Source organism: Pelodiscus sinensis, chromosome 21 (assembly GCF_052426305.1).
Source record: "Pelodiscus sinensis isolate ZL-2025 chromosome 21, ASM5242630v1, whole genome shotgun sequence".
NCBI lineage: Eukaryota > Metazoa > Chordata > Testudines > Trionychidae > Pelodiscus > Pelodiscus sinensis.
The window spans coordinates 15,331,429-15,343,538 of NC_143072.1; the positions used below are offsets into that span (position 1 = coordinate 15,331,429).

At 41.8% G+C, this 12,110-nt stretch overlaps 1 protein-coding gene across 1 annotated transcript in view; it reads right to left on the bottom strand.

Annotated features, from left to right (window-relative positions):
• The window catches only part of WSCD1 (WSC domain sialate O sulfotransferase 1), a 70,677-nt gene that overhangs the window by 26,257 nt on the left and 32,310 nt on the right, over positions 1-12,110 (bottom strand). The window contains exons 4-5 of the mRNA XM_006138563.5: positions 9,096-9,280; positions 455-576 (exon numbers count right to left, since the gene is read on the bottom strand). Coding sequence (XP_006138625.3) covers positions 455-576; positions 9,096-9,280 — 307 coding nt within the window. The remainder of the gene's footprint in view (positions 1-454; positions 577-9,095; positions 9,281-12,110) is intronic.

Consider the following 12,110-nt stretch of genomic DNA (forward strand, 5'->3'; position numbering starts at 1 on the left):
GATCAGAATCTGCTCACAAGGTACAAACCGGAGAGAATTCTTCCATTCAGTATCCCCTGAACATCTAAGGTGCTGAACTTGAATCCCTAGGGGAAGACTCTGTCCCCTTTGGCATCTATTTCAGATCTGTGCTTGCTAGTAATGTGACATACAATACTGACTTTCTATAGGCCCACTGGATGGTCACTTGGGACTGGTTTCCCTGTTCATATTTAGCAGCAGAATTCTGATTTCTTCCCCCACACACCCACAACCCATAATAATTAGACCAGATATGACACTGAGAGCTTCCTTTGGAAAAAAAAAATGTCCTTTGGAAACTAATTTTTGAATTCCCAGCTCAAAGGCACTAAGCTTCTCTATTCACTTTGTAAATTAACACACACACACAGAGAGAGAGAGAGAGAGAGGGAGAGAGAGAGCGAGTGAAAAGTAAAATAAGAACTGTTCTTACTTTCTTGGAGCAAAATTCAGAGCACTTCTCCACCGTCAAATTGGACTGTATCAAAGAGGCTGGGAAGGTGACTGTTAAATTTTCTGGAGCTCTAAAACATCCTCGATAGATAACATTCCTCCCTGCAGGGATATGAAATAGGTTTCTCTTGAGAAAACAGCATCCATATTAGCCTGCCTCTATCACAAAGGACAATAATCATTCTGAATCTTTAAAAAAATTCTCCATATATATGTATTTTCAGAGTACTTTAGAAATGAGAGACATAGAGAGAAAGAGCCTGGGAAAATGTGCTGCAAATCCTGCTATACAGAAAGGAACCCATCCCTTTAGCCCTGTAGTAACTATTGAAAGTAGCGCTGCAGAGAAAAATTTAAATTAAATTCTGCTGGTGGAGGGCTCTGCCATTGTTTGTGAGCCCGTTTTCTTTTGAAGATATTTTCCCCCTGAAAGGCTTAAAAGCCCGGATAAAATCTACAAAGCTTCCCATGATTTGCACCAGAAAAGAAATGGAATTTAAATGAGTTTCAGAAGCCACCTTTAGGGACCCACCTTTCTGCCCATCTGTTCAGTTACTAAGACATCCCCCTTCCCATTCTCTTGCATTCTTTTCAGATCAGAGGAATTCATTGCAGCCTTCAAAATCTAAACTTAGCTTTTACAGGTCATTCAGGGAAAATGCATGCTCTTTGCTCAAATCCTGAAGGCCAGATTCTGATCTCTATTGCACCAATATAAATGCTTAGGAATTACAAAGATCAGTAGAGTTTCTCTGTATTAACAGCTGAATAATGAGATCAGAATTTGGCCTTGAGTCCGACTAGCACTTACAATGCAGTGTTCCTTACTTACCGTACAAGGACAAATGTCCCCTTGAAAAGTTGTCCTGGAAATACATTAGCCTAGTTATACAAGTGGCTTTTCTACTCTTGGAGAAGGTCAGTGATGATGATACAGAAAGTAGTATCTGACTAACCCAGTCATCTAACGATAATACCTACATTTTTACGTCACTTTTAATTCCTAGGTCTCAACTCACTTTAAAAAGGAGGCAAATATCATTCTTCCCATTCTATTGATGGGGAAACTGAGACACAGAGAAGTGAAGCAACTTGCACAAGCTCATTCAGCAAGACCTGGGAATTTAACTCTGAGTTCTAGTCCAGTGCTCTGTTGACTACACAATAATGTGTCTAGCAAAACAGCCAGTAAATGGACAAATCTAGTTAATGTCAACTTGAACTAATAGTTATAGTTTGGGGCTCTGAAGAGATTTATATGCATATGACTGTATGACAACATGACCTAAATTCCAATTTCAGAGTAAATCTATAGATTTCCATGGAGTTGCTCCACAGTGGTAAAGGAGTATATTTTAATAGAATCTGGACCCTAGAATTTTACATTTCTTAGTGGGAGAAAGATATCAGATATTCAGTCCCTGAGATATACTTTTTAAGATGATGTGTTTGTTTCCCATTAGAGATTTGAAGAGATCACTTTGCCTTTATCATCTAACTCACCCCAAATCTTTTGCACATAAAATCATAGATGTTTAAGACCAAAGAGACCATTCAACCATCTAACCCATATAGCACAGATCAAAGAATTTCATACAGTTACCCTATACTGAGTCCAATAACTTGTGCCTGACTAAAGTATCTCTTCCATAAGCATTCAGTCTTGATTTGAATATTTAAGATATGGAGAATCTACCACTTCAGAGGATAATCACTCTGTTTAAAATAGCGACGAAGAGTCCTGTGGCACCTTATAGACTAACTGAAGTGTAGGAGCATAAGCTTTCGTGGGCAAAGACCCACTTCGTCAGATGCATGTAGTGGAAATTTCCAGAGGTAGGAATAAATATGCAGGCCAGGATCAGGCTGGAGATGACCAGGTGGCTGATGACCAGATGACCACCTGGTCATCTCCAGCCTGATCCTGGCCTGCATATTTATTCCTACCTCTGGAAATTTCCACTACATGCATCTGACGAAGTGGGTCTTTGCCCACGAAAGCTTATGCTCCTACACTTCAGTTAGTCTATAAGGTGCCACAGGACTCTTCGTCGCTTTTGCAGATTCAGACTAACACGGCTACCCCTCTGATACTTCTGTTTAAAATGTGTTCTTTATTTCCAATGTGAATTTGTCTGTCTTTATCTTCCAGCCTTTAGTTCTTAATGTGCCTTTCTCCATTAGATTAAAGAGCCCTTTAGTATCCAGTATTATCTCACCATGAGCTTATTTCTCCATGGTAGCTTTACATCATAATCAAATCACCTCTTGATCTTTTTGATAAGCTAAACAGTTGCGTTGCATCTCAACAGCATATAGTGATCATCTTAAAAAGCATCATGTATCAACAGGTATCACACTGAGCCAGCTCCTGTTTTAAATACTAGAAAACAGTAAATTGTGGGCAGGAGACTGCTCCAGCCCTGCAGGACCTACCGTGGATTGGGGGAGGAGTGTGCTCCAGCCTGTTGTAGCCCCCATCTATAGTGGGTGGGTGAGGCGCTCTAGCTCCTGCTCCTCCCCCATTTGCCCCTGTTTAATTGGTTAATAAACTAAACTGGATTTTACATCCCTACGCCAGAAACCATTCTGAAATATCTGGTACCACATACTGATCTTGCAATGGAAACCACTAAGTTCAAAGAACTGAATGATTTTTTTTTAATGATGATATTTTCAAAGTGAGCTACAGGATACGGAGGCCCAACTACTGTTAGAAATGAATAGGAAAACTGGGTGTCCAAATGGCACAGGACAGATGAAAAATTTCCGGGCAAACCATATCTTTTTGTTTATATTTTTTTCAGGAAGAAACAAAATGAGTTCAGTATGCCACAAAAAAAAAAAAAAAAAAAAAAAACCTAAGTCTAAAGATGTAATCAACAGGAAGAAGGAACCAAGGAATAAAACAGAAAGTGAGTTGAAGAAATATACTTTGCACTTAAGAGTAGAAGGTGGGAAGCAGGATATACATGGACATGATTAGATTACAGGAGGCAGCGAGTTTTGATCCATTCTATTCTCTGTAGACTTTTTATAGCACTGTAGTATATGAGCCCTCTCCATTAGAGCATTAAGTGACATGAGTAAGATCTGTTGTGTGGTTCATTTTCTCTCTTATCCTTGCCCCTAGAGAACTGCACAGGTAGTGCAGCTTTGGAGTTTATTTTTAAATGTCCACACTTCTCTGTGTTTATACATGGGAGGGTGGGTTGAAGAAATACACTTTGCACTTAGGGTAGAAGATGGAGAGATTAGGGATGGTTCCCCACTTCTGTGGGTGTTCACCCTCAGTCTGGAATCAGGCCCTGATAAAGTCTGGCTTCTGCAGAGATGTGTGTACCCTTATGGTGGATTTTGACCTCACTCACATATGTGTAGGGTCTTATATCCCACTTGTGACATTACTGATAATCTATACCACCAAGACAAGAGGTTCTGGTCCAGCATTTATGCATGTGAGTGGCTTTATTTCTCACCACTCCCATGGTACTTGTCTTGTCTTTAACTCCGTGTTTTCATTGCTGCATTTAAAGACAAATCAAGTCAATATCCTATGCTAGATCTCTCTTTGTCAACACTTAGGCCAGGTCCACACTAACAGGAAAGGTCAAATCAAGATACACAACTCCAGCTACGTCAGTTATATAGCTGAAGGCCACGTGCCTTGATTCAAGTTTCCCCACAATCCCCACAGCAGGAGGCCAATGAGAACAAACACTCTTACCTTTCTCTTCACGAGAGCAGGAGTACAGGATGCCGAGGGGAAGGAAGGGAACCCTCTGAGTTTGATTTAGCAGGTCTTAAGTAGACTTGCTAATTCAAACTCCAAAAGATTGATTGTGGCAGCGTCAATCTTCCAAATCTTCTGCTGAGTGAAGACATGGCTGTACCAGTTTAAAGTGAAGTCGTGGCTGCACTTTATTCTGAAATTATAGCCATGGCACATTTGCTGGGAGATAGTTCTCCCAGAACTCTATGTAAACCATCTCCATGCTGGGGACAGCTAACAGCACTGGAAGCTGAGCTACAGCTCTCAGTGCTGTAGCCTGGATCACAATGCTGTATCCTGCTGTACTCGAGCATGGGGTGTGTGTGTGTTTTTCAGAAAATTACAGTGCTGTAAAGTGCCAGTGTGGACTTGGCCTAATGTTTCCTAGGAGCAATTTATTTTATTCCAGTAAAGAAGCTGCATCTGCATGCCATGGTTCTTGATATGCTGTGTGTGGTTGGCTATTTAAAGTCATAGAACACTAGGACTGGAAGGGACCTCAAAGGGTCATCAAATTCAGTCCCCTGCCGTCACGGCAGGACCAAACATGGTCCAGATCCCTGACATATGTTTATCTAACTTGCTCTTGAATATCTACAACGATGGAGATTCTACAACCTCCCCAGCCAATTTATTCCAGTGTTTAACCACCCTGACAGGAAGCTTTTCCTGATGTCCAACCTAAATCTTTCTTGCTGCAATTGAAGTCCCTTGCTTCTTGTCCTATTCTCAGATATTAAGGAGAATAATTTTTCTCCCTTCTCCTTGTAGCATTCTTTTAGATATTTGAAAGCTGCTAGGATACCAGTGCTCAGTAGGGCTTTGTCTACACTGCAGCGGTTTTGTGCAAGAAGCTTTTTGCAGAAGAGATCTTGTGCAAGAAGTTTTTGCGGAAAAGCATGTCCACACCTCAAAAGTGCGTCCACACTGCATGGCCACTCTTGCACAAGAAAGCTCTGATGGCCATTCGCTGAATGGCCATCAGAGCACCTGTGTTTTTTCTTTTTGTGTGAGAAACCTCTGCAGAGCATCCACACATTCTTTTTTGCGCAAGAGCTGTAGCACAAAAAGGAGTTATTCCTTGAAGGGAGATTAATAAGTCTACTGGCAAAAGCCTTCTGCCCTATCGATTTTCTGTATTTTTTATTGCGCAAAAAAGCGTTTGAGGTGTGGACGCTCCATCAGTTTTTGCACAAAAACCTTGTAGTGTAGAAATAGCCTAGTTGACGATCTTATTGTGTGATCTCAATGCACCAACACTATTACATTGTCCCATTGCAGTATAGAATGGTAGCACTGAGACTCGCACGTGCATAAATGTGGGGTGGGAGGAAAGGGTAGGTGGAAAGAGGAAAATAAAAAGAACATCAGGAAAAGAAAAACAGAGACGCCAGAGAACGACAGCAGTAAAGACAGCAAGTTCTGGGATTCCATACTGAATCCTCCCACATGCCTCCAAAAATCCAATTAAAAGATGAACTGTTTCTCCTCCTACCGCAGTAGCATAACTATTTCTTAGGAGCAGTGCCTTTTTTGTGATGGTCCCGGCACCTCCAGTCAGAGTTTACCTGGTAAGAACAAAGCGTACCGTCATCTCTGTATGCAAGTGTCCAACAGTTGGCTGGGCCGCATGTCTTAAAGGGGCTGCATCTCTTAAAAGGGCAATGCCAGCTCCACCCCGGCTTTTTTTGTTGTTGTTTTTTTTGGCTCAACAACTTTTCCCCTAGAGTACCGACACCTTTTTTTTTTTTTTTTAATAAACAAAAAAAGCACTGCTTAGGAGCATTAGAAAAGCACCTGGTGGCTTCATTGTGCTCAGCACTGCACAAAACAGATGATTCCCCAGAGCTTTCAATCAGCTTCCCTCTATGCAAACATGCCAAGGTGCATCACACCAGCTGATTATGAAGAACACCCCTCGTACATGCCTATGTTACAAAGCTAGAACTGGGCCCTTTTAAATTGTTGGGCCTTGGGATAATTGCTCCTTTTGCCTCCTCTCCTCCCCCCCCCTCCCCCCCCCCCCCCCCCCGCCCTCCCATCAGTGGGCCTGGGCAAGGCTTAACTTGCAAAACCAAAGATAGGACTGGTAAGGAGTTTGCTTGGCCAGTTAATTGACTGGGCTGGTAGGCGGCTGCCACACTGTCTTGCACCAGCTGATCCCTGTTATGCTGAGACAGAGAAAGAGGGGTAACGGGGTAATTTACATTTCTGGACCTCCCTAGAAAGCATCACAGCAACTCCCACGCAGAGCGGTGCACTTCTCTGCCATAGTTCTTTGTTCCTCTAACCAGTGATACCCTTAAAGATTATCTGGAACCTTAACACAGGATGTCGCACCAGCTACATTGCAGGAAGATCTTACATATGGGGCTACTCAAGACATGTGCAAGCAAAATAATACAAGCTGGGGGAGAAAGAAGTCTCCCTAGAATCAGACTGTAACAAACAGCATCAAAACACCCCAAACAAACAAAAAAATCAATCCCCACCACTACAGAAGATTCCTTACCACCCATGATGCTCTTGAAAGACTCATTGCTTGCCACCAATTCCCACATTAATATTGTATTCATGGAACCAAAGTTCTGTGAATCTCTGGAGAATCCTATCACATCTGATATGGAGCAGAGCTTATACCTAGATTCTCAAGGGACTGGAGCACAGCAGGATTTCAATGGGACCATTCAAAGAGTAAGATCTTACTTAAGGTGAGCAAAGGCATCCCAATCTGTCTTTTAGACATCAGTTGCCAATGCATAATTCACTAAAGCTTAAAAAAAAACTTTAAAAAGTAATTCTAGCCTTTCCAGTGAAATATCACTACATGTACACACAATCTCTCTCTGGCTACGTCTAAACTGCATCCCTCTGTCGACAGAGGGATGCAAATCAAGCATATCAAAATTGCTAATAAAGCAGGGATTTAAATATCCCACACCTCATTAGCATAGACAAGGCCGCTGCTTTTTTTTTAAACGGAGTTTTTTTGGAAAAAAACAGCAGTCTAGATGCAGATCTGTCGAAAATAAAGCCTTTTTCAACAGAGCCTGTATTCTTCAAAAAAAATGAGGTTTACAGGATCTGTCGGAAAAGGCTTTATTTTCAACAGATCCGTGTCTAGACTGCCGTTTTTTTCGAAAAACCTCCATTTCGAAAAAAAGCGACAGCCATGTTTATGCTAATAAGGCATGGGATATTTAAATCCCTGCTTCATTAGCAATTTGGATGTGCCTAATCTACATCTCTCTGTCGACAGAGAGGTGTAGTCTAGACATACCCTCTCTCTCAAACACACACACACATACAAACACACACACACTTCCTGCAGAACTAAAAAGTGATGCAAATCCTGGGAAGACTGCCAAGGTGCCTCTCAGCCCGACATTAGCAAATTTAGGTCTGTGTACCTGTGATGGATAATTAATGTGTAGCAACGTGCATTATTGTACAAATCTTGACTTTTCTTTCACCGTCTATGCTGAGGTTCTCATTGCTTTGTCCTCGGCAAATATCCACGTTAGGGAATCAGAAAGTTTGTAAAAGCAAAGCCTGCTCAGCTGCTTAGACATGTATGTGGTTTGTGTTTTATCTCTTATCTCCCATGATACATCCTAACTGAATGGCAAACAATACAAGCATTGGCTCTAAATTAGGAAACCGCACCGCCAACCCCATCTACTAAGAAAATAGGTGTTCTTTAGGAACTAAGAAATCTTTGTGTGATATCATTACCAGCTCCCATCTAGAGGAGACAGAGCCATATTGCTCTACCCCTGGAAACAGAAGTGTATTGATTTTGCTGGAGAGAGACACTGGGCAAGAATGGCACATATATGTCATCTGCCATTTGCTTAAGAAAGGCCAAGTTTTCTAAATGTCTAATATACTTACATTTTGCTCTGTGATAATGAATGCAACACAGATTTTTTTTTGCCGATGAAATCTTGTTGAGGTGACAGTCATAAGGCACTATATTTTACTGGTTCCCATGGTAACCCAAACTCTTTATTGAGCAACTCTGATGCAACTGAGTCAGATGCTTCACGCTTCTCCTAACTGGCCAGTGGAGCTATCATCCTAGCTGAGGCAGATACTTCTACCAAGCCACAAGTGGACAGCATGGCCCAGATCCTCAAAGGTTTAGGTGCAATGTTCCCTCTAATTCTGGCCAACCATATGCAGAATAAATTTTGTTTTCTGCACTGAGGCATGTGCAGATGTGCACCACCAGCAGAAACACCTGCTGTGTGGTCTGCTAATCAACTGGGTGGCATTTGATTCTCTCTTCGGTGGCTGCGTAAGGGCTCAGCTTGACAGGGAACAACACTGATTAGGCACCTCACTCTTATTAAAAATCAATAGCTATGTCTAGACTACATCCCTTTTTCGTAAAAGGGATGTAAATTAGACGTATTGCAATTGCTAATGAAGCGGGGATTTAAATCTTGGTTCATTAGCATAAAAATGGCTGCCGCTTTTTTCGGCATGGAGCTTTGCAGGAGAAAAGCACCAGTCTAGACACTGATCTTGCGGAAAATAAAGCCTTTTCTGAAAGATCCCTTATCCCTTATTTCAAGAGGGATAAGGGATCTTTCAGAAAAGGCTTTATTTTCTGCAAGATCAGCGTCTAGACTGGTGCTTTTCTCCGGCAAAGCTCCGTGCCAAAAAAAAAACGGCAGCCATTTTTATGCTAATGAAATGGGAGAGATTTAAATCCCCGCTTCATTAGCAATTGCGATACATCTAATTTACATCCCTTTTACGAAAAAGGGATGTAGTCTAGACATAGCCTGAATGTCTTATCCCGAGTGGGAGAAAATATTCATCAAATTGCTTTGCTACTTACTGCGTTTGGCCCCAGCCCGGAGCTCCTCCACCCTGTACACAGACAGCCTGTTCACCCCTCCACAGATGGAACCTTTTTCTCCTTTACATTCATTGTTGCACTCTTCCTGCTTTGCAATAGTTTCTGGGAGCGTGTTCCCACAGTAACATTCTGCGCCATACTCTAAGCCAGCATAGGTGTAAGCCCTGCAGGGAGAAAGCAATGTCTTGAATACAGCTGACCCATTCCAAAAGTTTCTCAGCCCAGTTGGCAAACTTAAAAACAAATCTTTTAGATGCAAACTATCCACAGTGCTGCTTTCCCCTGTCCCCACACAAACACACGCAAAATGTGTCTCTAGGGCTACGTCTAGACTACAGGCTTCTTGCGCAAGAAGCTTTTTTTGGAAAAGATCTTCTGAAAAAACTTCTTGCGGAAGACGGCACCCACACTGCAAAAGCGCATTGAAAAAACAATGCACTTTTTCAAAAGATAGCGTCCAGACTGACTGGAAGTTATCTCGCATGTAAGCAGTGATTGCTATGGACATAATGGCCACCAGAGCACCTGTGCTTTTTCCTCTTCCCTCTTCTTCCAAAAAAACTCCCTCTTCCCCGTTCACACACACGTTTTTGCGAAAGAGGTCTTTCGCAAAAAAGGCGTTCTTCCTCATAGAATGAGGATTACCAATACCACAAAAACTCCTCTGTTCTTTCGATTTACTTGGGAAAGAACGCAATCGCAGTGTGGATGTTCCTCAAGATTTGTCAGAAAAACGTCCATTTCTCTGACAAAACTCTGTAGTGTATATATACACTAGGGGATAAGGCGGCAACCATTAAAAAAAAGTCAATATTAATGTGGCATGTCAGGGACAGGAAAGAAGAGCAGAATAACATTTCCAGTTGAAAGTAAACAGGGGACTTTGTGAGGAAGGATGGAATGATCCCAAGAGGCAGTTTGACCAATGGATTCTATTTTAACACCCCAGCTTTTCAAAGACGTTCTAAGGACGTATTAACATTGATATTTTCCCAGGATTTCATTTTCATGTCTTATGAAAGTAACCTCCCAATGGCACATTGACCTTAAGACTTTGCTGGGTATTAGTTCAGTAGTGTCATCCACGGAATCACAGCACCATGTCATGAAACATCTGTGTCTGTTGCAGGTTTCGCATCTAAACATTGATCAGGCCTGAGGCTGTTTAGAATGGCAGATGCGATGGCATCGCAGCTCAAGCGAGATGGGTCCCAGCCCAAGCAAAACATTTCAGCTCCTTTTTGTAAAGTATTTGACCATTTAGAGCGGCACAAAAAGTGTATCTCTGAAGCTCTCTGAACTAGCCTTTAAAAGAAGCCATCTTTGATACATCAAGTGACTTTCAAATGGTCAAAACAAACACCTGGTATTACTTGAATTTTAGATTAAGGACTCGTTGTCTCTTACAAGGTGCAAAAGTTATTCTCTGATTCCTGGTTCCAATGTGTGCTTCAGCAAACAGTTGCTATATAAAATAAGAAAACCCAATAATAAGCATGAACGGGCAATCTGCTTTGATTAGAGAGGTGTCTGTTAAAGATTTGAACATATGGGGTGGGTATGTAAGCTTAACATTTGCATGGATGTAGTCTAATTGGCAGTGCAAAATGATGGACTACAAATAGAAAGCCTTTGTCTCTTAAGGTGAAGAAGTCTCTCTCGCTCACTCAAAGTCTCTTGCACACAACAAGGCCATGTCTCCACTTATTGGGAAAATCGATGCTGAGAAGATCCATCTCCTCGGATTCAAATTAGCAAGTTTAGTAAGGACCCACTTAATCAACTGCTGATTGCATCCCTGTCAACTCCAGTACTCCACTAGTCAAAAGAAGTAAGGGAAGTCGATGGAAGAAACTTTCTGGTTGATCTGCCACAGTGAGGACACTGCGGAAATTCGAACTACATTATGTTGATTCCAGCTATGCTATTCACATAACCGGAACTGCTGTCTTAGTTTGACTTTTTTCTCCTAGTGTCAACGTGGCTTTAGACAGACACACACACACACACAGCTATGAGACCATTGGGTATGATCTGAAGCTATGCTGACTAACATCAGCTGAGGGTTTGACTGATTATCCTTAAATATATTTCAAACAAGGATCAATGCAGTGCTTGTAAAGGGACTTACCACGTACACCACAAAAAAACAAACGTAAGAATTAATGGCTAATTCACAATGGTTGTTCAAGCAGAGCTGCATTATTACTTTCAGTATTATTTACGGTATCTGCTGCTTCAGCTATACTGCAGTCTGAATGTAACCTAATACCTTTTCATACTTTTCATCGCAATCAAAGAAGGATGGCTTTGTGGTTGTGCCACTGGACTGGGTATTCAGGGCATCTGGGGTTCATTTCCTAATTCTACCACCCATTGATTCTAGGACTTTAGGCAAGTCATTTAATCTCCCTGTGCTTCAATTCTCCATCTGTAAAATGGGGATAATAACTTTTCCTTTCTCCCACCCTTTGTCTGCCTTATCTAGGCATAAGGATCTTGTGCAAAACAGTGTTTTTGCGCAAAACGGAAATGTCCACACTGCTTCTTTTTGCGCAAAAACCCTTTGCACCAAAGAAACAGCAGAAAATATGCTAATGATATCAGGACTCATGCTAATGAGTCCCTCATTAGAAAATTTTCTGCCACAAAAACTTGCAGTGTAGATGGAGCCTTAGAGAGAAAGTCAACTTAAGATAAGCAATTCTGGTTACGAGAATAGTGTAGCTGGAGTTGACATACTTTAAGTCAAACTTCTGCAGCGTTCCCATTGCGGGAGGTCAACAGGAGAAACTTTCCCATTGACTTTCCTTACTTCTTGAATACTGGGATCGACGGCAGTGCCATCAGCAATCTATTTAGCGGGTTCTTACGAGACCCGCTAAATCAAACCCCAGAGGATCTATCTCTTTGAGCCGCTCTGCAGTTAAGTATAGACAAGGACTTAGGAAGCAAGTGTGCCTGAGACACACTTCTGAGTCTCCATTCTTCTTT